Raw genomic sequence first — 26,413 nt, forward strand, 5'->3', positions numbered from 1 at the left:
TGATGAATTTGAACTTTTTCTTATCCTTTCTGAAATTCTTCAAGGCATGAAAAGAATAGCAAGTGGATTACATTTAGACACTTTTTGTTTCTAATGCCAATTCACCATAGCTTGGCCTAGAAGAAATTCTTTAAAGGGTGATAAGGAAAAAAAAAAAACATAAAGGTTCCAATTGCCTGACTTGAATTCAAGGTAAAATAGCAGCATTTTCAGGGCTATCCAGTGGGTCTCTAGAAAACTGCTGTTGGTGGGCCTTAGTGTGACTGGTCCTGGGCAAGGCATATCACGCAGACCATCACAACCACTGTCGCCTTGCCAGGAGTGCATGCAGACAGCCAGATTTCAAAATCATGATGAGGGTGAGGCAAGAAGTACCAATAATGTATTCTCCACTGCTGCCAGTAGGAACTGATGAGCCCTTAGCTTTGTAAGAGGGAGTCCCAAGTCAATGTCCTGGGGAAAAAGCCTTGGAGATGGCCCTCCAGAACCAAGTAGAGACACCTCTTTAGGGCAATGACAGGAAAGACTGAGTTGCCATCAAGGCCATTTGGGGAAGAGAGAGGACTCTATTTTGCAGTGGAATCTATCCTGCACCTTCCACATAAGCACTAATCACTTCAAAAAAAGCTGGAAGTAATAAAAAGCTATTCAGGATGCAGTCTGGAACAAATCTACCACATTGTTTTTTCAGACAGTTAAAATATCTGTCAAGCTAGAAGGACACCAAACGCAGGGTGAAATCTGCTATGCATGCCTTTTACTTAAACATGCACACAGGCCAAATGGTCAAGCTCACATGTGCACGTGTAAGCGCCTTCATTTCCATGAAAGTGGGTTGCTTCTCAAAGCTACTGAGCACTTACAGCCTCCATTGACTCCAAAAGCAGTTGCATTTTCTGGGCAGCCTGGAAAATTAGGCTGAATTTCCTCATTCATCTCTCTGCCTGCATTTAAAAACCTTGGCCCCAGAAAATATATTTTTAACAGAGGAAAAGAAAATAAAAAAGCTTAAAAGAAAACTTACAATCATAAATAAAACAGCTCTAAAAGGTTTGCTTTAGTTTTAAATATGCAGGAATGAGAATGCCAAGGTTCAGTTCCTGTGGAAGGCACTACAGCCATTTCCTGCCTCATCACATCATAATTAACATGCCAAGACAGCTGGACTTTATCAGAATTGTTTCATCAAAAAGCAACAAGCTTTGAAGACTATGGCCTTTTGTTTTCATCAGTAAAGGCATAACCAGGCCAATTTCCATTGCTTACCCTTAATGATCACAGCTGTAATTTGTATGTAAATTATCAGTTAAATTGGTTTAGATCTATAATGTTCAAACCATGATTCAGGAAACACTTAAGAGTTCTTCAGTAGCAACCAATGACTATTGTGAGATCCTGGAGTTCCTCCGGCTCTGCCTCACATCAGGCAGGAGGAAGGGGGTAATGGGCATTTGACCATTATACAGCACTGCCTGCCATATGGCAGTCTAAGGACAGACTTGGACTACTCCTCAACTCCTCAGAGAGTCACTTTTCAATCTGTATTGCAACACAGTTTCTCAAATTAGATGCGGTCTTTTGGGTGTCATATAAAATCTAGAAGGAGAATGGCAAAGAATACTGATGGGAAGGCTTAGAAGATACTGGAGTATGCAAGCTTCAGCAATTTGCAAAAGCATCAGTCCCACCCCTAACTTTCGTACAGCTCTGATGTTGCCAAATCACAACCATCTTTCAACAAAGTTGTATTAATCCAACTGAGTTAGTCACTATGATGCAACTTTTCATTGAAAACAGACTACTTGCAGGGATGTCGTGCCACAATCATTTTTCTGGTTCCAGCTCCTCCAGTTGAGTGCTTAGACACCAGAAGGAGGACGCACAGATGCACTGCTCCCTGCGCCCATCTGCAGTCTGCAGGAAGCCCCAACAGTCTGTGGGCACCCTATTAACGAGCACTCTCATGAGGACTTGTCTGTGATTTGCTCCACCCAGGAGCTCTCTGTCTTATTACGCTTTCCTCATTTCTGCACTCCGAAAGTTTATGTTCCTCTCCACCCCCACTTCAGATGTTTTAATGTGCACAGTTTAGAGGCATCTTTCATTCTGACCAGGGAAAGTGTGACTGACCCCTGATAAAATACACTCCCCATCCCTGGCAGACGGAAATTGTTGATAGCCTTTCACCACCTCCTGAATAAAGATTGATGAACAGTAGCTTAAAATGATAGCTCATATTTCAAGAACATCACTAGTGTGACAAGAGATACCACCGGGTAGTTCTCCCTGCTCCATGAGAGGGAAGGAACGATTACAAGGATGTTACAGAGCACACTTTGTTGTCTTGAAATGAGGTCTTTTTCTTTTTTCACACTATATGCACTTTCAAAATCCATTTATTCTTAGTGAATCTGCAAAGCTATTAGTACGGTCTAGAAGCACAGCTGTCTTCACTAACACATTGAAAATATCGCAAGCCCTTTTCTAACAAACATCAATAAAACTAAGATGATAACAGATACAGGGATGTTTCCTAAAAGGAGGAAAACGAAGAATTGTTACTCACAAAGAATCACACAGAATGGTTGAGGTTGGGAGGCACCTCTGGAGATCATCTAGTCCAGCCCCCCTGCTCAAGCGGAATCACCTAGAGGACGTTGCCCAGGATTGTGTCCAGAATATCTCCAGGAATGGAGACTCTAAAACCACAATCCACAATCCCTTATCCCTTAACCTTATCATCTTAGCAGCTCTCCACTCGACTCACTCCAGTAGCTGCATGTTTCTCTTGTATTGGGGAGACCAGAACTGGACACAGTACTCCAGATGCGGCCTCACTCCTGAGTCCTTTTCAGGGGTATACTAACATTGCCTGTGTTTGTGGGTTTTGTCTATACAACTTCTTTCAAAAGCAGTGTCCCTTCTCCAAACTCGCCAATTATCTTTGCCACCGCATTCCTTTGTCAATGCAGCCTACAGCTGCTTAATCTCAGCCACTTCGAGCTGCACCTGTGAATCAGACTGGGTTAATCGCACTAACAGATGGCAGGGGCCGAGCAGGCAGCTAAGAACTTATATCATTTTAAATAGCATCTAATGTTTCACAGCTTCAGAACAGAGGCAGTTGTATACACCAGTAACTAACTACAGTAGTTGAAATAAGCCTAGGACTTTATCATTCGAACAAGCGTTTCAACTATACAATATACGTGCCACTTACAAATCAGTCCGAAAAGTAAATATACTGCCTGACTACCGCATTCTTTAACTAGATGACAGCTCTAATGAAGGATCTCTGTGTTCTTCATGTTATTGACTTTACAAACCATGAGCAATAGCAAACTACCAGTCATCCAAGGGGATTTTGCAATAGTGCACAGGGCAACAGGAACAAATACCAATTCTACATTTTTTCTTCTTAGTGATCGCTCCATTTAAAGAGTATTAATAACCTTTCAAATTCTGTAAAGGGCCTGAACTTTAACATCCAGATAGGTTTAAGACTCTGTTAGTTTATTTTCACCAGACATGAGTAACATAAAATATATGCGTTTAGCACTTGATTGCTTTCTTGGTGACAAACCTTGAGGTCCTTCATGGACAAAAGAAGCTCATTCTCCCCAGTGGGATTTCCAGCTAGTTCAGGACTTCAGGATTTGCCTCATTACAGCTCAATTTTATTTTTAAAGTTTCCATCCCACCGTTTAATAAAATGAGTTAGATCCTTGTTTCTTCTCTTTAGATTTCAGCTCAGGTTCAGAAAAAGGGAAAGTTAGTTCATGTGTGAGACTCTGAAACAGACAAAGGCTGAACTTCAATTCAGGAAGAAAGGAAACTGAAGAAAGGCTAGGAATAAGTGAGACAGAAAGAACAGACCAGTAAAATGTGTTTAAAAGAATATTAGTTTATTTTTTTCTCATTTCCAAATTATGAACTATGCAAACAGAAGAAGGAAAAGGAAAAAGACACTATTTGGTAACACATACAGTTAACATCCAAGCAGCTATAAAGGCAGGAGTGCAAAACACTGGACAGTATTTTCCAAGTGGATCCTGCTAGTCACCTCCGGCAGTTGGCTGTTACTTACTCATCTGGTTGTTGTCATTCACAAAGTCCTCAGAACCGTCATTGTCGTCTTCATCATCCCCAGAGGAAAGAGCATCTGCGCATTAAAAATAATCAAGATTTTAAAACAACGTAATCTATGGGCAAATAAACCAATATGCTACATCTTAAATTATCTATCAAGGAGAACAGATGTTATGTGAGTTGTGCAGAAGTTACAGAAAAAGAAAACCCAGCCATAAAATGTGTTATTCTTATAACATTCTAATAAAACTAGCTAATAATCCTGAAACACTACAAAGTTTCCAAAGAGAGCTTGCTAACTCCAAAAATCTTTCTACTTGTAATTTTTCTCTTTCTTAAAGACATTCAGTTGAACAGAACTAAGTGTTTCTGAATGATTTGTCTCTAAACTAAAAGCAGTGTAAGGGGATGTAGGACACCCGTTTTACTATTCTGATGTGGGAAAAAACTTTTGTATCCATTTCAACAGCTTTATCATCATCACAGTGATTCTGTATGATTTAATTCTGTCACAGAAGCATAAAACAGAAGGCTAGATCTTCAGCAGCTATTAATCAGCATAGATCCCATGAAGTAAATGGAATATATACAAACTGAGTCTGTTTCAGAATCTGGACAAAGGAAAATATTTGAAACTCAGCTGCAGAAAAAAACACTACTTCACACCCAACTGGACTGTTTCAAGTTATCTCATAATGTGTCTTTATATCACATTGTACAGCTTCTACATGCAAGACCTATGTTTAACTCACTCACCTGTAACATTTACAATGAAGTACAGAGTATCACTGTCTAGGGTCCTAACAGCAGTGCAAGCATACAGGCCCGAATCTCTGGGTGTAGCATCCTTAATTTGTAAGTATTCCCCAATAATCACTGTCCTATTGTCAGGCCCCAAATGGACCCCATCCTTAGTCCAACTGATCATGACGGCGTCTTTCAACTGACAGCGCAACTCAAGTGGTTCTCCTGGAAGTGCTGAATATACATCGGGCTGAGAGATTTGGTATTTGGTTGGTGGCTCTGCAAAGATGGAATGAAGGAGGAAAAAGGAGAAAGAAAAGGGAAAGGAGAGAATTTCCAACAAAAGTCAGTGAGGGCCCTTTTTATCGATAGAAATCAAGTTATGTTAAATAAAAAGTTTCATCCAGATTAGCCCAGCAACCTGTCTCATAAAACTGAATCACACACAGATATGGGATAGGTTATATTTCCAAAAAATTAAGCACAAGGAAAGCTCCTTCCCTTTTGATTGATGTCTCATTCTGTGCCTTCTCCAGAGTGCCACACGAAGGCACAACTACCCCTTCTCGCCAGTCACAGCAATCTGACTCCAAAGAGGTGAATATACATCCGAGGGTCTCAAAGTAAAATGGTGGAGGCAGGAAGAGTTCAAAAATCAAATTATACCTTAGCACTTGTATCTATAATTTAAATGAATGTTTATCTTTCCCCATCTGGTTTTAAAAGCTTTTTTTTAAACTTGAGAAGCACTGTTTAGGAACAAAAGGACAGCCAAGAAAACCCCCAGTAACTAAACTAACAAACATGGATTCCTACACACAGCATATATGATGTCCGCTATTTTTCCCTCTGCACCTTTTCCAAAGTCTCTACATTTGCTTTCTACACTGCCAACTCCAAGCTACAGTAATTTTTTCCATTAATTTTTTTTTATTTTATTTCTTATTTCACAACCTCTCCTAAGCAGAATACCAGCAGAAAACCAGGAACACAAGTGATCCTTTCAAAGGCACAGTGTACACAGAAGTTCAAAATGAGACAACTTGTCCATCTGTTCCCTTTTGTAATAAAGTATCAAAAAGAATGCCAAACTGCAGTCTTTTTCCAAAAAAAAAAAAAAATTCTTTGCAAAACTACATCTGCCTATAGTTACCCTGGCCTAAATCACCCCCCTCCAAGGCAGGGTCATAGCAGGGGAAAGGGACCCACAACCACGAGTAACATCTTCAGTCACTCGGGGACATCTCCACGGGACCAGTAGGACAGCGGGGCACTGGCTGGTGGGACCTCCCTCCACTGTACATAGGAAGCACTGGGGCTTTGCCATATGAACAAATTGGTAATGGCAACTTACAGCCATAGTATCTCTCTCCTACTCTCCTGCTCACTTTCCCAAGACTGGCATGAAAAGCAAATAAGGGAAAGAAGCATGAACACATTTTCTGTTTGCTCATGAGGAGGGTCACATCGCACAGACAGCTGCTCTTCAGCTCTCAGTCCAGCACACATCCATCCACATACAGACACCAACTGTGCACCACTGTGCATATATATAAATAAAACACACACCACTTTGTTTTCGGGAGCCTGAGGGATTATTAAAATAGGTGAGTTTTCAGTGCCCACCCTTGCTTCTAAGAATACTGAAACCCAGGTTCCTTGTCCTTAGGGCACAATGTTTTCATTTCCTATATCACACCTTCTACAGAGAAGTCCAAAACACGTCATGCCTGAGCTAGTCAACGGACAGGGATTTGGTAATGCTGAAGCTCTGTCAGCATCAGAAGTAGCCACCACAATGTGACACTCACGCATTTAAATATTTTGTTATATTGGTATACTTAAAAACACTGGGTCCAATGTGACATTTAAACATTCTGTTATACTGATATACTTTAAAATAGTGTGCCCAGCTTCTCCTCTCACTCATTCTGACACCATATAATTTCAGGGAGTTCACTGGGAGTTTGCCTGAAGCAAAGCGAGAGCAGTCCCCAGGAGGTACCCCTACAAAGCGAGCAAAACTTCCCCTCTATTTTTGCCTATGCCTATGTGTTTTTTCAAACAACAGATTTGACTCATGCATCACACCAAGATGGTAGCCAGGATAAGTATATAAAACTATTTAAGTAAAACCTGAACAAGACCATTTATAGAAACAGTAATGCTTCTTGGATTTAGATTTTATAAGCGGGTCTCTAAACTTTTTAGAGCATCAAACTCCTTATCAAAGTCTACAACAAGCTATAATATAGCTTTATATGTTTTATAAACTAATTTAGACTTGCTGATAAAGTAAGGAATTCACAGATCCAGAACGCAGAGGATTCTCAGAGTACCATACAATGCTGTTAGAAATCTACTCTCCAGATGGAGCACAGGCTGTTTCTACATGCACTTCATTTCAATAATGAGCATATATGAGAATTTCTTAAATTCAGATCCCACTGTAAAATAATTTGGAAAAAAAAAAAGTAGCTGAAACCAGCTTGCTAATTTACTTTGAAGTTTACTAGACTTCTTTGTAGGGCTCTACCTGCAAAGTAAATTTCTTTTACAGAGTTTGCACTGCGCCAACAATTTACAGGGGTCTTTAAAAATGACTTTTAAAAAGCCAGCTTGGGTGAAAATAACTCAACCCTCCTCCGAGGGCTTTAGAGGCTTGCGCTGAACAGTCCTGGAAAACAAGCAGCAGGTTCTAGGCAGGGTGCAGTGTCCTCCTGCGCAGATTGCTTCCCTTGTGATTATATATGGAAAAGGCAGACTATCTTCAACCTCAAAACCTTGACTGCATCTCTTTTTAATTACTGTCTTCAAATTTACATGGAATCTTTCAACACAAGCCAAAAGCCAAACTCAAGTACCAATCTAAAAGGAAAATTACCAAACAGAAAAAAAAAGTTTCACATGATATTAGAGACTGGTAAACATTATTGTCCTCCATTTCTTTCTCTTTAGAGTATCAGGGATGACACAGCACTAAGAGTTGTCATGAAATAATGAAGTCATGTTTGGAAATAGTGAGTTATTTCAGGTAAGACTTTGTGTTGCCAAACTAGAATGTAGCAGCACTTAAGACTGTCACTTTTTATAATGTTTGCCTATAAACTTTTCCAATGCGGGTTTGAAATGGTGCCCAAATGCAAACAGAGAACAGGTGGGATTCTGAAGCATTATTCCGTCCAGCAGTTTCGCAGGGAAAAGCCATGACTTTAGACTGTTAAAAAATTCCCGGCAGCATGTAAACAACTGTACTGCAAAGTTAACTTTCTCTCCAGGACACTGAATGCCATCATAAGCATTTTTACAGCACTCTGAGATTTAGGGCCAAATTTGGAACTCACTTTCACACTGTATAATCACATCGGTGCTGCCCCTGAGGCTTACATGAGGATTATTTCCCCACTTCCATGTCTTTTGAGCGTACCAGAGAAATGAGGCTGTAAATTCACTCTGCCTTCACTTGTACCCATCCTCTAGTGTTTTCACAGCAGCATCTTCTGGAATTTTCCCAAACATGAGAATCTTATGTCAAAATACCCAGCTACATCTCAAAAGGGAGAAGGAGAAGATATGACTATAGAACCTGCACCACCAAGCAAAGTTTGATGACCTGGTATCACATTTATACTCCTCTAGCCCTCTGTGAAGCTGTGTCCATAACTGTATCCCAAGCCATCATTGTGAGCTTGTAAATTGGCAATTTACTGGATGAGCTCTGCATGGCAGAGGGAAGGCAGCAGGGGTTTCCTATTCTAAGCGAGGTCTCTTGCAAATCCTATAATTGTGGCATTAGTTCCTACTGCAGAGGTGCATTAACTGATGTGAATAACACCTGTCTATCACTCCTTAAAAAAAAAAAAACAAACACAAAAAGGCACGCGTAAAACTTCTGTTGACATTCTTAATCACTGGAGGACAAGGGAGGGAACTTTGCTTCTGCATATTGTCTACTTTCAGCTACATCCTTATTCGTAATAGTGGCACATACAATGTAAGCATATTTATACTGTATAGGTGGAGCTACTGAACAATACCACCATGGAAAACCACATTGCTGTTAAATAAACAGACATGGGCTTTTTCTTTGCCTGCTCATACAGTCTCTCAGCATGGTTTATGCCATCCAGCCATCAAATGGGGTAAATACTGTTTGCATAAAAGCCATGACCACAATAGAGGATTGGGGACACTCGGAAAGCTCCATTTCATATGAAATCCACAATTATATTTCAAATCATGTTTCTATTCAAGATCATTGGAACAACAGATTTATACTTCCTTAGGTTTTAAATTATTATTATTTGTCTCCATTTATTAAAATGTTAACAAAGAGCTGCTTATCTTAAGGCTCAAGGCATTTAGTTACTTAGTTACAGAGCCAAATAATTAAACAAATAGCTAATAGCTAACCCCAGCAAAGATTCTCACACAACTCTCCATAACACAAAAGCCTCAGACCCCATCAAGCCACTTTCCCTTCAAAAGGCTTTAGTAAATAACTAAACACTCACTATAGCATGCCCAGAAGGGTCAACAGACCTGACCTGTCAAGAATCCAAGAGGTTCATTGCAAAACTCAATGTCCCCACAGGGAACGCCAGGCTGCCAACCATTCCTCCTCCTACCGCTTCTCCTACCCTTCCTCCTACCCCGCTCTTTCTTCCTGTAACTGTGGAGGATCCAGCAAGACTACACTGAATGATCAACAGGCATCAACTCATCAAACTATGTCTGAAGCAGAATAGCCCCAGGCTCCATAACTTGTGAGTCAAACCCAAAACTTTATACTCTATCCAGACGCCACCAGACAGCCTCTGTAGGATCGGGAAACCCAGGTAGCAGGTTCGCAACTTTCCCTCCCACCTCTCTGGTACAAGCTGATGGTCTGCCCCATCAGCTTTAGCCGGCAGACCAATCTGAAGAGCAGCTCCCTGTCCCGTTCTGACTGAATGATGGATGCTAAGTAAACTCAACCTACAAAAGAAATGGCCACCGGCTTAAAAATGAAGTCATTCCTCACCACAGTGACTATCTACTCTTAGCTAACTGCAAACCTAAGTCACAAAAGCTAAGCACGTCTCCTTATTCAAAAAGGGGACAAAGTAGTGTTTGCAATTCATCCATCTGTTTCTCCAAAGTTACAGGATTCCTGCTGTCTTATTTGTACTGCGTTTCCGTCAGCTGGCTGCCAGCTATGCCCAGCTATGCCTTGGCCAGGCATAATCAGGAAGTCCCTGTGTTCTAATATAATACTTTTCCTTTCAAACTTACTGAAGTTCCTTCATAAACACAAAAAAAAAAAAAAAACACAAAAAAAACACAAAAAAATCCCCTGTCATTGCAAACAACATTACTAAGAGCAGGAATCATTCCCCCCCCCTCCCAATATCTAAAAACATTAGTTGTTCAAATCCGATGAAAAAGATCTAGACCTGTTAGAAAAACTTCATCAAACGCACAGCACCAAAGAGCAGGAGATGCATGTGACAGTTACAAACAAAAAATGTGGCAGATTCTAAGTTTTCATCTTAAAATAAACTTCCTTAAAATAAGCTCCTGGGCTGCTCTACTTGAAAACACAGGGACTTCCACAAAATGTTAAGAAGCAGACTCTGCTAAACAAATTGAGGACTTTTTTCCTGGCATCTTCTATAACCCTATTATCCTTATTCACTAAGGACCCTGTCATCTGATGGACATATAAAAGAAAAAGGGGACAAAAACTTTATGTGAAGGAGAGGAAGAACCCTTTTGCCCTGGAAGTGAAAAATTGCAAAGCAAGGTAAATATTACTGCATTTTATATGCATGGTACCCTAGGAAGTGTATAGCTTTCAGTCACACTGACCTGCTAGAGTGTAGACCTACAGGATCATGTCAACTCCTATTGAATGTTACATACACTAAAATGATGGAAAAAAACATGAATCTCCTCCAATTGAAATACTTGCCAATGTCATCATGGGTAAGGGAAAATATTACACTGCACTGACTTGTTTTCCTAAGCTTTGAAGACTTAGAAAAATAAATAATTCTGGTGTACAGCAAAGAGTTCCATCACTTGCAGATCCCACTGGCTGAGACAAAAGCTTTGTATATATACCCAAAATTTATCCTCGCATGATTAGGTCTATCTGCCTTGTGTAATACTGTTGGCAGATCTGCAATTATAGAACAGAAACTCTGTAGGTAACTACCCTCAGTGGCATTTAGTCGTGGCTACAGACCCAAGGATGTACATTGCACCCTGCAGAACAGAACAGTGGTGGCAAATCTGGGCCTCGTGAGGTCCCCTGTGGCAAATCCCACATGGCTGTCTTGGTGGGAGCAAGGCTTTCCTGGTTGCAGAGCGGTTGGGTTGATGTCTTACACCCCCATTTCCATGGTTAAGGAGATAAAATCCTTCTCAAGAGAAAAAAAATGTATTTGTCTATGCTTCATGCAGAGATTAAAAATTCCTGCAGCTTATAGCCTGCCTGCTCCTACCTGTCTTTATAGTTGTGATCGTTGAGTTACGGCTGCACAACTACCCAACGCACATCAAAAATGCCAAGTATCACATGCCCATGGGCTTGGCTGTGTGCTTTGTGCTTTTGGAAACCAAGCCAGGGAAGACTCTGAGCATGCCAAGTTCAAAGTAAACAGCAGAAAGACCAGCAAGGCCACCTCCTGCTGCTGGGAACTGCCCTGCGATTTCTTCCTGTTTGTCCCCATGCTTCATCATCTGCTCCTTACGGGACAAAGATTTCATTACAGAACTCAGATCCAGATATGGGACAGAGCAAGAAACAGAGAAGCAGAAAGACAGCACCAGTATGTCTTCTGTGCAAAGGCTTGGTAACCAGGGAGAAACCACCTCCTAACAGTGAGTAGCCACACCAGGAACCCTAACACTACTATGCTGCCTTTTATTACGGCACCATTATGATGAGTAGCTACAGGCCATCTTCAGGATTTGAACCACTGGTTCCCACACACCAAATCTTGACTATTTCTGTTCAAGCCACAAACTCCACTAGCTGCGTAAAGCAATAGTGATGGTCTCTGTCCTGACTAAGTGTATTGGGGAGTAATATATAATATAAACCTAACACATATGTAATGCAATCTCAAAAATAATTAACTAATCTTCAAACTCATTACAGAAGGGTCTTTTCATGTAATCTATTATACAATACAAGGGGGAAATGTATCACCTTTTGTCAGAACCTTGAATGAAGAGCTGAAAAAACCCCCTAACCTTCCTATATCTTAAAGGCAGAATCAGAAGAGACTAGGATCATTTTCTACTTGTTTGTACTTTCAGCAACAGAATATCAATCTTCCCCACAGTATTCTACCTATAACCAAGTGACAGAGCAATTTAATCAACTCCATCTTCCAGCTTAGCATTAAAGTCTGATTGGGAAAGGCTCCATATTGCACATACAGTCCTGGGAAAAGGGATGAGCCCGTATATTTAATTGTACAGAGTGTTATTATTTTTAGTATTTTCTTACATCCATTCCAATCTATAACTTATTTCAGATGCTTCATTTGCATTTCAAGAGCAACATAAAAACATAACAGAACACAGCATAAAACAAAACATAAAAACATAATCTTTTTGTTCCAGGTTTGCCGAAGGCCACATTTGAGACTCTTACTACTCAACATGCAAAAGAAATAAATTACAACTGTAAGGTTAAGAATTGCACAATTTCATGTTCAAGTGTTAGTTCTGGATGCACAGAACATCTATTCACATTCCCTATAAGCAAGTCAGCAGTTGTTTTGTATGCAATCCCATTTTTACTTGACTATACAAATCCTCTTAATTTTAGCAGCTCATCTGGAAGTCTCATCTTGCTTATTCCCTACTCTGCCTCTGAAACACATCTTCCACTGCTTCCTAAAGCAAGATTTGAAAAAAGTCACTGGAAACAAGATCCCCAAAACGTCCCTTCAGCACCTTTGTAAGTCCTGTATTGAACAAATATAAACCATAGGATATTCTCCATATACTTCAAAATGACTGTGCTTCAAGGCATACCAGGCTCTCTTTTCACTGAAAGCAATGTTTAGTCAAAAGGAGTATCAAAAGCTAATTTAAGTCCAGCTCCACAGAATGAAAGTAGGAACCAGTGGTACTAGGGAGTAAGGAAGGGCCAGCAGAACAAGGCCTGAAGATAACAGCTAGGCTAGTTAACTGCACCTCCAGGTGGCCCACAATCATTTACAAGGATTATTTTCAACCTAAAGACCTATCAGTCACTCATTATTGTAGCAGTCGCTCTTGGGCACATAGCCATATTAATGGAAGATGGGTCAAATGTTTCCGAATTGTCAGTAGAAAGGCAGTGGTGCACTGTGGATTTATTGCAAAGACGGCATGTTAATCCTGCATGTCTGAAAGGTCTGTGCTCCACTAGTGAGTAAACAGTATCGGATAAATCTGTAAACTCCCTCTGGGTACTTCAACAGCATAAAATCAAAACATGATTATTTTTCATGATTAAACCATTTTACCAGAACTAAGTTCAAGAATTGCTCAAAATTTAAACAGTTTTTTAAAATGATTTTTAAGGAGTGTTGGGTGGCCTAAAGCAGCATTCCAGATTATAAATCATATTACTTTACTTGAAGCAAATTAAACATTGCAACACAGAGACACTGAGCAGGGCACTTCACAAACTTGCAAAGCAAGTCCCATAAAAGCAAACACTCACTCACTGCCCAGCAGCCAGCCATGCTCGCTGCTCACCTGGTACCCCCTGCACACCTATTTCTGCCGTCCTAAACGAAGACAGTAGTGAACTCCATGTAGTTCTCTATACCAAACTTTTTAATCACATGCAAAAACTAAGCTACAGCATGGTGCTGTGAGCCTGTTCTGTTCCATCTAACCACAATTTAACATCCTACGGACTTGTCCTGGTCAGCTCAAACTGCTAAAGCATGCCTAGCCACAGTATCTAAATCCCAATCCCACTTAAACACAGCAACAACACAGACAAGCCCCTTGGGAGAAAGCATGAGGTGATAACTACCATGTCACAAAACCCCTTTCAAAATAGAAACTCCTGAAAAGCTAGGAGGAAAAAAGGGAAGGGAAGGGAAGGGAAGGGAAGGGAAGGGAAGGGAAGGGAAGGGAAGGGAAGGGAAGGGAAGGGAAGGGATGATTTTGCATTCCCCAGACAGCTCCTCATACTCCTCTTTCTCCCTTCCAGCCCCCCAGAACATTGCCCTTCCTACTAAACTCTCACAATGAAAGCTGTGAATATTCCTCTCCTCTCAGTTCATATGGGTTTGTTACTGTAAGGAGCTTTGGAAAGCTGCTCGAAATCCATTAATGTCCCAAACTGCGATGAGCCAGTTCTTTGTGGGGGAGGAAAAGCAATAATTACACAGAACTTGCAAAGGCATGTGAGGAAGGGAATTAAAGTAGGTCAGATCGCAGAACTCTTCAGCTTCTCTGAGGTTTACCAAATGCTTTCACCACAGTAATTTTAAAAATACAATTAAAATAAAAATAGCATGGCAACTGAAGGAAGCTGCACAGTAGAATTCAGCTAGCACTTGCTTTGCCCTTCTCTCCCTCTTTGATACGGGTAACATCATTTATGCAGTGACAAGCAATAAAAAGGACCTGAACCAGCAAAAACTGAAGTCTGTGAGACCTATCTATATTAGTTGCTGACTACTCTGATAATCAGAACTTGGCCTAGGAAAGACAAAGCCCTATATTCCTAAACAAGGGTTTCTTTAAAAAAAACAGCAATGATAACAACAATAAAGAGATGGGAAAGGATACAGTGGAGATATACATTAATTGGTAAATACTTGTTTTTAAAAGTAAAAAGCCCCAAATATTTACCCATTACTTTTGCACAATATTTCATTTTGCAACTGTTATTTTTCAAAAGAAGGCACAATTGGGCAAGCATTACACGCCAACGAATAATTCTGCTGATACTCTGTATTCTGACTGAAGCAAGAAAGGCCACACTTCCAAAAGGGCTCAGCACTCCGAGTGCAGATTGCATAATTACAACAGGAGCTGTTGGCTGCTGCACACTTGAAAATCTGGTCTTTATTTAGGATTTGCCTGTATTCAAAGTTGTTCCAGCTTCACTTTCAATCAGTTTAAAAACCAGGCTAGTCCCCAGTACTACAAGACAGAATCTCTGATTTTGGGGCATGCTGTGTCGAATCAAAAAATGCTACTGCCACATGGCACAACATGCCAAACCTAAATTCAAACTCACTCTCGCACTGAAATCGGTTCCAAAATTGCTGTAAGGATAATTTTACCCTGGCAGGCTCTATGCCAGATCAAGTATTGTCTGGTTTCCCACAGCCATCACAAACACAAATTAGTGTGTTCTGACTGACTTCACAAAAAATGCTCCTACCTCACCCACACGAGCTTTGCACTGCTAGGAGAGCCAGGAGTGCAGCATGCCCAGGGTTAATGACGGCAGAACCAAACCCTTAGCAAAACTGGTGCAAAACTCCAGCCCCTTAATCATTTTAGACATGTTTTGGGTTCCCCATGTCTTTTCAGTCCTGCACAGATTTTGCACTTGTTTAACTATACTGAAATAAATTTTCTCTTCTAATTAAACCAGGTGCACAATAGCAAATAGACAAGACATAACTTGCCTAAGTGGGTGATGGTTCTCGTAAAAATACAGATTTATATTGCTAAGGTGTTCCCCTGCTTCCAAGAAAGAAAGTCTCTACTCTCACTGCAAAGCTTCAATCTTGAGGATCACAGAATTTTTAACACTTAAAAATCTGAGACTTCTAGTATGGAATTTTCCTCCATTAATGATACAAAAGAAGCATATTTTGGCCTATGATAATGATACAAAAGAAGCAAGTATTTTCCTCCCATTTCCATCTGTTCCTAAACTAAACATTCATTCTAAGAAAATACTAATCTCTGAATTTATTTGTATAAAGGCAAATGATCATTTCTACTTAAGCTGGAAAGCTGGATACAGAAATATATTCATCAAGACCTATGCTAAATTTATTACTAAAACCTACAGTAGTCTATTATCTCATGCATATATAACCTTACATAGCTAAAGTTGTGTCAGCATTGACACTGTAAGTTCTACTTTCATAAATTTGTAACTTGCCTGTAAAAATTTTCTATAGCCTGAAATTTAGTTGTGATTTCTCTGCCAAGGAGGAACCATTTTAAAATTAGAAAAGTATGCATCCATTGGAGTTGGTAGTTGGGTTTGGGTTTTATCTATAGAAGTGGTTAAAAAGACAAAGTTCAGCGTGTCTAAAAATCTTTTGGCTCCAAAATCCACAAAAAGAATCTAACTTCTAAAAGTTAATTTTTTCAAAAGCTCGGATTTTAACATATGGCAGATAGGCCTGAAATGTGCAATTATTTGTGCTATTTGGCAAATCAGTTGCCATGCTGACACTTCATCAGCTTCCAGTGTTTCATCACCACCAACTGTAAATAACAACCATACCCACGCCTAATTAGTCCGCAGCTCAAGACCGTGTCTCTGCGACAGGACTGTGGATTTTAAACGCAGAACAAACACGTTAAGGCTCATTTAATCTGGCTGCCTGTACCATTCACCAGCATCTCACCTAGCAGTCCCTGGACTGGGCCAAACAGCTTTCCGAACCGGATCTTTGAAAAGACCTCCAGCCCTTGCCTGAATCTGTGTGGATGTCACATTCCTCGATAAGGGGCTGTGACAGCCAGTTACCCTTCCTTAAAAAAAGGAAATGCAAAACCTCCACTTTAACGTGAGTTTGACATGTTAAGCATAACTGCTCTTTTTAAGACCATAATACTGCAAGGGAACCCTGGGCATATTCCTGTGCCCTAGGCAGACCCTTTGGCCATGTTTTTCTCATCAAACGGGAAGGCGCGTTGTGGTGCTCCCCTTCCCGCCTGCTTGCCCAGGGCCGCCGCGCTGGGGATACCAACACGGCGCCGGCTCGGCAGCCTGGCAGCATCTGGGACGGGATGCAGCGCGTGCTGCGCCCTGCGGCGGGAGACCCCCGGCCACGCCGGCCTGCACCCGGGGGCCTCAGAAACTCCTCCGAGAGCCCACGTGCCGCTGCAGCCGGGTGGCAGCGACCGGCGCAGGATCCCTGCTCGGGCTGCGCTCGCTGACTTGGCCAGCACGCGGTTGGGCTCTGCGGAGCGTGTGACGTTAACCTCTAAGCACTGCCATTTGCTCGTGGATTGCGCAGCCGTTTCTTTTCTTCTTTTAAACAAAAATGAATGTATTGCTCTGGGTACTGCACTGAATGTGTTAATATTTTTATGTTGTTTACTGTCAGCAAACAGCTGTGACATAGTTAAAATCAAATGACAAAATGTTACTCACTATCAGAGTCCAACATAAGCACACATCACCCATTAAAGCAAGGCTCGGTCACTGATCCTCCTAGGAACCTCCCAAAAACACATTTAAGGCCCATTTTGAACTCCTGTGATTTTCACAGGACATGGAATTAGGCCGTCTCTTGTGGAAAGCTTAAATTAGTCCTTTGAAATTCGACCTAAATTAAAAGAACTAAAACACATTGTCACTGCACCCGGCGAGGGCCCTGAGTGGGTGCTCCGAGGACAGTGTCAGGGCACTATATGCAGAAGAGACTAAATTAGCTACCCAGCAGAACGATAACACACAACTTGGGTAAGGAAAGGTCAAGGGAGAGCTTGCTATTTATCAAATACATGTCTAAACTAATTATTCAGTTCACAAAGTAACCCTTCAACCTATGTGTGCGGTCAAAGCCCTTTTGAAATGTTGGCTATCATCAAAGGATTTCATAGCCTGGGTACACAGAAAGAGAATAACTCCTTTATACACACTGGGGTAGACATTTTTTCTAAATACTTAAAAGTAGAAGTTCTTTAAGCTCTCTAGAATAAAAAACATGTATGTAAACACTTGATGCAAGATATAATTCGAAAGCTGACAGTCCCAAAATTCCTCCAGGCCCTGTTTATGCAGACACTACTTACAGCCTCAGATTTCTCTACCTATCACTGCTTAAGGAAGAAAACACTGCAACCAGTAATAAACATATTCAGGATCCAGCCCTTAGTGAGTATCCATTATATCAACATTGACATTATAATTCACAGTGGCTCAAGATACTGTCTTCAGTGCAAATACTTCTACATGTATCACGGTGATACCTAATGGTCACAGGTCAGATTCAGAGCTCAACTAGTCCAGCATTTTATAAAAGCACCTTAGAGAAGCTTGCCACCAAAGAGATCAGATATACTGCAGATAACCAAAAGTAAAATACTTTGATGCATTACAACTTCTTACACGTATCCTGTACTGCATACATATCTATGCAGTTGATTACCCTATTGGATAAATATTGCTTGTGCTAAAGTACATATTTAACCAGATACTGTGAACAAAACGGTTGCAAATATCCCTAAAGTTGTGTTTAGCTAAGAGACAAGAATATATTTCAACTAGATGCTATATATTACAATCAAAAGAAATGAAAAGCTGCAATCTCAATTCCTGCTAAAGTTACATACAGCTTTCTGCATATTCTGAGTCACTAAGACAATAAATAGTAACAATCAAAGCATCCAACACCAAAACAGACAAAATTTAAGGTATGTCCAGACTTTGGAAAGTTTAGGAAAGGATATACCGGCAAGAACGCACCAACAGATACAGGCTCAAAATAGGTTTTATCAAACATAAGGTGCAGATCAAAGTATGTCATAAAAGATCATAGCCCTGCCGACCTTCTCAGCTGATATGAAATGTCGTAGCGCCAGTGACGGTACAGTCAGCAGCCTTACTGACAGTTTATATTGCTGGAGCACCTGACCCTCCAAATTAGCTGTGGCTCAGAAATATTTGGCATTTACAAAATTTAAAAAAAAACTCAGCTTTGTCTTTGAAGAGTTTTTTCCAAAAGGATTTTTGTTTTGTTTTCAGCCCAGAGAGCTTGTGGGTGGCAGTGATGAAACCCAGGGAAGGTGATTGTGTAAAAAATTGGTATTTTTTAAAAGGGGTTTAATGAAGTACATAAAGGAGGTTTTATTTCCCAAATCTCAGATATAAATCCCACACAATTCCCTGTATTCTACAGCATAAAAGCTCTTATTATACCATTAACTTGGAAGCTTTTTTTCTGCTTTCTGGTAATGATTCAGGGTTCGCACATCTGAAATTGTTTCATGTAAGTAACATTCCTACCCAGGGAAGAAGTTTTACATCCCTTTTAACAATTTACACTTTGATAAAACCCAGATTCTACCCGCTGGATATTCATTTTGGAAGAAGCATATTTTAAAACTGTGCTTTTTAAAATAATAAAGGTGAAAAGCTGAAAAATCACTAGGCATAAGTAGAAAATGTTACTCTTCTCCCTGTGAAATACTTCACCAATCATGCAATCACATTCTTTCTGATTTAGCCCTAAACTAGGGGACCTCACTGCAAACAGCTAATCTGAAACCCGAATTATTCATGATTTTGTCATTCCTCTGAAAAGCCAAAAATGCACCAGATGTACAATTAACAAATAAAACAGTAAGTGGTGATGAGAGTTGGGCTTTTCTGATTCTCATGTTACCTCCAAAGGAAAAAAAAAAGAAGAAAAGTTTTGCTATCAACAATCTCTGTCAATGACAGATGACAATATTACTATACTCTGTTAGACTTTTTCAGGAATGCTTGCTAGAGAGGATGGCTCATCATCTCTAAATAATTCAAGCTCTGCCATCAATAAAAATGTACTTGGAATGGATTCTAAAAATGTGCTAGCTGGTGACGTTTATTTTTAGAGGCAATGGGTAGAAACAAATAAGTTTTGCATGAAAATTCATTAAATAAAAACAAAGCTGTATCCCTGCACATGAATAGTAAAATGTGTAAAGACCAAATTGTCTCCAGAAAGCTTGTTTGATCAAAAATGGTCTATGGATTATTATATTTTTTTGATAGTTGAGTTATTAGAAATGCAACCACTCCGCTGATCAGCCAACAACTGCCTTGTGAAGGAAGCCTCACTTTCCTGCAAGGTGTTCAGAGAGCAGGAAGGGTCCTCCACAAAACAGTAAAATCATTCTTAAATACAGCCAACTCATGCCAATAAAAGAGCAGCCTTTTCTTAACTATTTACAGAAGGAAAGTACTTTGGAAAGTTTGGGTAAAGGATATATCTACAAAAACACATCACCAGATACAGGCTCAAAATAGGAGGTTTCATCGAAATCTCTCTTTCAATACAAATGTTTCAGTTAGTCTTTGCTTTCACAGTAATAAACTGCTATTCATGCTATTCAGATATAAACATTCACACTTCTACAATTTGCCATCTACAGAGTGCACTGATTGGTTTTGGACATGAACAACAATATGGACAACAATTTATAGTAGCTAACTACAAATACCAATAAAGCTGAGACACTTGCTTTCATTCTCTTAGCAGAGCGCCCTGCAAAATTAAACAACCAGGACATACAATGAAAAATTACAGGGATTTTTCTTTTCCTCTTAACTTTTCAGGTAGTTAGAATCACAAAGGCATGCAGCTATACAAACATTTTCATTTCTGGAGATATCAATACGTAACAGGTATGTAAATGCAACACACTGGTTTTCTTAAAGACCCATTCCTGAAAACTTTTATACATACATTTAGATTATATGAAGTGATGACAATCTCAGTGAAATCATTGACACCACTTGCTTGCATATGGTTAAATATATGCATGCTTGCATTGAACACAGTCCATGTGTAAACAGGAAAAGTTGGAAACCGTGTAATTATTGAGGGCTAATCTGTTACTTGCCTTATAAAGAGTCTGAATTCTATTTCAGATATTCAGGCATTTAAAATTAACTTATATTGCAGAATTAAGCTTCTAGAATGATTTACCTTCAGGTTCCAACGTGGCGTCTTCAACAACTAAATTAAATGAAGGTCGAGCCAGGGAAAGTCCAGCCATGGTGACCACCACCAGGCAGAAAAGGCAACCCGAATCCCAGCTGACCATCTTTTTAGTGTAAATTCCTGGTCCATTTCCATATCTCCATGTGGACTTTAATCCCATCTGAACACCTCTACAGAAGCATGGACAGAAAGCAGTGCCTTCGGCCACGATAATACCTCCTCACTTGGAATGTCGTCTGCTGCTGTGGGGGAAGAGAGAGATTTAGCAGTGTCAGTGAAAACATCTTAAATGCAAACTGAAAAATTTCACAAAGCCCCTAACAGGACTGAGAGGGGGAGGAGGAGGATGGGAAAAGTAGTTTTCCAGTTTCAAGAATATGTGAAAAGTGAGCGACTTTTCATTTTCTGTTAGCAGTTTCCATCATCACCTGAGGCGTAACCAAGTCCTCCTTGTTTTCACAAAATCACTTCTCAGCACATATTTAGAGAGCTATTTTAATGACAGAAAAATATACAGCTTTAAAAAAATAAAAGCATGCACATGTGTAGGCACACAACCCTTAATACTACAAAATTACCGCAATTATACAAATTATATTCTTGTTATTGGTTGAAGGTTTATGTAAGTTTGCCTTGTTTTTCAGTCCTTTACCCAGACAGTTCTGCAGCCAGCTGAGTTTTCAATAATTCAATAATTTTCTACAAAGAAAACAGTTGAAAAATATTCTCTAGGCTTAGATAATCCAGAAAACTATATAACTTCAGGAATTTCAACTCTTCTTTATGCTTCCCTCCTTCTACCTTAGTTCAGTGTCCATTTGAATGTTTGAGAGTCCGGTACAGGTAAAAGGAGCTAGTCTTTGCAGAGGTACTTCTTAATTAAACTGGACTGCAGGCAATTAAAATCTGTATAAAGTTTGATACAGATTGCCGTTTCACAGGAGATCTCTCCAGCATTATTTCCCATTCCTACAATGCTAAACTGCAAAGCACACTCACATGCGCACACACATTTCTGCTCGTTCTTGCTTGGGGACGCTTACTGATATATATTTTACAAATGAGAGGAAAATGCCTATTTCATTCACTGTAAAACAAATCATTTAAGATGAAGATGACTGTTTGGTAAATCAGCCATGTGCTGATGGAAGAGAGAGGAGAAAAAGAGCACCAAACTATCCGACACTGCCTTCTGTGTCAGACCCAGTTACCACCACACCAAGATGCCCGGTGTGGGTCTGAAGAGCATCCTCAAGGGGTGACTTAACAGCTCAAACAGAAAAGTGCACCTTATTTTCCTCTCCAAAAATAAAAGTGAGTATACCTCAATGAATGGATAAATCAAGTAACTTCATCAATTGTTCTAATCTGGCCAATTAATCTTAGACATGATGAAAGCTAACCAGAGTTTCGAGGGCACCCATCTTGAAGAAAAAAAAATAGCATAAAACTTCTTTTTCCCTCCTGCTGTCACCCTTAAAAGGGGGAAGGGGGAAGTGTAGGGATAAAGGCAAACTTCTCAAAAATCTCTGTCATCTGAATTTGCAGAACCCCATGGCACCTCAACATGCTGTACTTAGAAATATGGATGAATATCCTCTCCCTTTATAAAGTCAACCATTAAAAAGGGTATTCAAATTTTATTAGCCTTTAGCTAAGACCTGGTACATACAAACCAGGTTCACAGCATTAAGGGCAAAAATGCTGTTGAGGTATCTTTCATCCTGGATACTATATGCAATAAATTCTGGAGTCAGCAGAGATGGATTTTAGAAGACATAAATAAGGCAGTTGGGGAAAAATCATTAACACATGGTATTTCTAGTGAAGCCATGACATTTCAAGTCAGGTTTTTTTCACCTCAACAAGTATCAGCTCAGTGCTCCATCCTCTTTTAGACCACAAGCTAGCAACCACTATTAAATTCAGTGAAAACATCACCAGACCACTGCATAAACATTTGTGAAGAGCTCTCTGAACACTTCTTTAAATAAGTGCAGAGCAGGTGTAGAACTGAAGTAAGCTTTATCTCCGTGACTCGTTTGTGTTTGGTGAAGGACTGGAGCAAACCCTCCTGGACTCTATCACCCAGATCAACCCTCTGACTCACCGTCTGACAGCCACAGTGCTGTGGCTCAGTTTATCCAGCTGCAAAGTGGGTAAAAATCCCAATTAACAGGCTGGATGTAATGCTAATTCAATTTCCACAAATCATCCTGTGAAACATGATTAAAGGCTAGGTATATAAATGCAAAATTTAATCATAATTTTGCAAAAAAGAAAACATACTGAAATGCTAACATATATTCCAGACTCTTTTTTAAACAGCATCAATTCCATTCACATTTCAGCTGCTCAAGACTTTTAGGCTACATTAAAAGCCATTTAAAGCATGCATGTAGCGCCTATCATCGTCCTAAGTCCTGAACTGTATACCACAAGGCTACTTGCCAATGCGCCTTCTCACCTGAAGATTTTTGACGGTTTCTGCACCTGAATATTTGCCAGCAGAAAGAAGGGATTCTTTATCCACAGGACAACAGAAAACTCAAAAAAGTGTCTTGCAAAGGTGTAGCAAAGCAAAAATCAGAGCTCTGGGTCCATCCATGCAACCAAAACACCTTTTACAACCATGATAGTGACCATGGTTCAAGGACTGCCCTTTCCCCAAAAAAGCAGAGTCCAATGAAAAAGAAACGAAATCAAATTCTTTTCATAGTTTAATCGCCACAGTTGCTGGGGGACGATTCTCTGGAAAGACCTCCTGCACTGGATAATTATGTACCTCTATCTCAATGTTTGGAACACAGCCCCAGCATGCTTTTTGGCCTCCACAGTTCTGGCTTCCTGACTACAATACCATAATCCCTCCTGGAGTCTCAGACTCAGTGAAAGCCACACGTAGTGTTTATTTTTCCCCTTGAAAGGGAACTCTGTCTCTCTTCTCAGCCTACACTTTGGGGAGGAGTTGTCAGCCTCCAATGATTGATGGCTCTCCTTGCCACTCGCTCATCAAGTCAATTTTCACCTCGTCACATACCTGCCCAAATTTCTTTGCCAAACTGACAAGCATGGGAAAGCAGACTGGTTTGGGAGCCCAACCAAATTCCTGCAAGTTGTACTTCAGTTTACACACACGCACACACAAACAAGTAGTACTTGTTCAGCAGTGGCATTAATTAAATTCAATGCTCCGTGTTCTTTTTAATCTACTTCCATTGTTGTTTATAAGATGTTTATCACTCCCCAAGGAGAATACAATTTGTAGAGTATGTTAACCAAATCAATACATTGCTCATTGTATAACTCTTTAGCATCTTTCTCTACTAGGCAGGGAACAGTAAAATCTGAATGAAACATGGATCTTCCCCCCTCAAAGAAAACTCAAATGCCCTAACAACAGCCTAGTAGCTTCATCAGAAAAATCCAGGTACATGACACTTTAAAACTAACTGCTACGCATTTATATAATCATATATATGAAAAACAGAAATACATATGTGTGTGTGTGTATATATATCTACGTATACATATATAGATAACAAGACTCTTCATCACAGTTTAATCTCCAAGTAGATTTGAGCATCACAGCTATTAAACATTAATTCTGGGAGACTAATGGGAACCGGCTGGCGGCTTCAGTACTTTTTCATTGTTTAAACTTCTTTCATTTGCTTTCCAGGACTATCCTGTTTTTCTCAAGTCTTTTGCCACTAAGAGATCAGAAAAAAAAAATCTGCATTTTAATTGACATTCCAGAGAGAGAGAGAAGTCCAGAGGCTGCTGATTGCTGTCTATTCAGCCCAAACAGGCTTTTCAGATGAAAATGAGTAAAGGCTAGTGGAAGATTTACAGGGATTTGGTACAAAGGAGACAATGAAGTTTTAAATGTTGATAGCGTTTCACACCAAACGCATAATGGATCACTGTTTGAACGGGCCGTTTTGCATTTAAATACATATTTCATTGAGGATCTCTTTTTTTCCCCTTATCTCAGGCGGGGGCAGTTATGTACCGCCTGCCCCTCTACCCCGAGCATCGCGGCGGAGCACGGCGGGCGAGGACCTCCCGCTTCTCGGCACTTTTCCCCCCCTTTGCGCCGGGCTCCGGGCGCCCCGTCGAGGCGCCGGCGGCCGGGGGCTGCGGGGGCCCGGCCCGCGGGGCTGCGCGGCTGCCTGCGTCCCGCACCGGCGGCCCTGCAAGCACCTAACCGGGGGGGGTGCTCCCCCAACGTTAAGCCTCCCTTCTAATAAAAAGCCCGCTAACTGTGCCGGCGGCCCTGCTGCTGTCACCGCTGGAAACCCTCCCCAGGGATTTCCGCGCATCAAACGGCCGCGGAGGGGAGGGCCCGCACGCACCGAACGGGCTGCGTTTTCTGCCAGGCTCCCCCACCCCGAGCCGCAAAGACGACCAAGTGACAGAAGAGCACAGCGGAGCCCCGGCAGGTCCCCGCACCGCCCGCCGCGTCCCGGCGCCGCAGGCTGCGGCCGGAGCCGCGGGGCAGCGCCGCCCCGCCGCTCCGCTCCGCTCCGCAGGCAGCGCCCGGCCGGGCCCGCACGTCGCCGCGGCGGGGCGGCGCGGCGCGGCCCGCTACCGCCGCGCACCAGGTGCGAGGCCCCTCGCGGCTCCGGCGCCCGGCAGCTGGGCGGCGCCGGGGGCGCAGGCGCTCCCCGCGCCCCGCCACCTTGCCCCCGCCTCGCTTTTGGGGGGCTGCATTTGCCTCCCGCCGCCCACCCCCACCCCGCTGCCGCCGCAAACCCAGCCGGGTGCCATTACCTGCAGCGAAAAGGCTCCGCGGAGACGGTCCGCTCCCGCCGCAACAGGCGCGCTGAGGCGAAGTGCCGAGCAGCGGCTCCGCGGGACGGGCAGAAACTCCTCCGCGGCCGCGGGTCACTCCGCAGGCAGCCCCGGCGGGGCCGGCTGGCAAGCCCGCAGTGGCGCAGCGGGGCGCATCCCCCGCGGGGCGCGGGCGGGACGCGGCTCGGGGCACGGCTGCGCGGGGAGGCAGGAGCCGCGGCCGGGAGGCGAGGCACAAACCGGCCCGACTGCTCGTCCCCTGGCTGCGCCGCACAGGCTACCGCCTCAGAGGGGCGACCCGGCCGTGCCCTGCGCCAGCAGCCCCTTCCCCCGCGCGGGCATCGCCGAGCAGAGCGCCGCGGGTCCAGGTCCGCTCCATCCAGCCTCCCTCCCGTAATCGCCGCAGCTTTGTCAAGCCGACAACCCCCCTCTTTTTTTTTCTCTCTTTTTTTTTTCCCTCTCTCTCTCTGCACACTCCTCCGGCTCCCTTCCTCCCTCCCCTGGTCACTCCCCCCGCTGCAACCCGAGCCGTTTCCTGGACGGCGCTGCTCGGCTCTGCCAATCGCGGCGGCCGCGGCGCGGAGCCCCTTCCCCCGCGGCCGCACGGCGCGGCGCGGCGCGGTGCCGGGCGCCCCTGGGGCCGTCCCGCCGCCGGCCGCGGAGCCAGCGCGGCTGGGCACCGGCCAGCAGCCGCGATCCCCGCCGCGGGGGTCGCGGCGGTTTTGCCGGCAGGGAAAGGGGGTTCGTTCAGCAGAAGCGAAGCGGCGAGGTGCCGCCTCCGCCAGAGGCTCGCTAAGGAGCAGCGTTAAAGAGAGGAGCCGGGAGTGCCCCGCTCCCGCCGCGGCCCCGGCGGAGCGGGCAAGCAC

At 42.3% G+C, this 26,413-nt stretch overlaps 1 protein-coding gene across 4 annotated transcripts in view; it reads right to left on the reverse strand.

Moving 5' to 3' along the window:
- Positions 1-26,070, reverse strand: part of FGFR2 (fibroblast growth factor receptor 2) — an 87,471-nt gene extending 61,401 nt beyond the window's left edge. For 2 of the 4 annotated variants that reach the window (XM_067300329.1, XM_067300326.1), the window contains exons 1-4: positions 25,527-26,070; positions 20,736-20,992; positions 4,846-5,112; positions 4,088-4,162 (exon numbers count right to left, since the gene is read on the reverse strand). In XM_067300329.1, the coding sequence (XP_067156430.1) occupies positions 4,088-4,162; positions 4,846-5,112; positions 20,736-20,910 (517 nt within the window). In that variant the 5' untranslated portion in view covers positions 20,911-20,992; positions 25,527-26,070. Of the gene's footprint in view, positions 1-4,087; positions 4,163-4,845; positions 5,113-20,735; positions 20,993-23,217; positions 23,297-25,526 lie in introns of those variants that run through there. The other 2 variants (XM_067300327.1, XM_067300328.1) reach the window with 2 other exon arrangements.
- Positions 26,071-26,413: the final 343 nt, after the last annotated feature.

The sequence above is a fragment of the Apteryx mantelli genome, chromosome 7 (genome assembly GCF_036417845.1).
Source record: "Apteryx mantelli isolate bAptMan1 chromosome 7, bAptMan1.hap1, whole genome shotgun sequence".
Lineage (NCBI taxonomy): Eukaryota > Metazoa > Chordata > Aves > Apterygiformes > Apterygidae > Apteryx > Apteryx mantelli.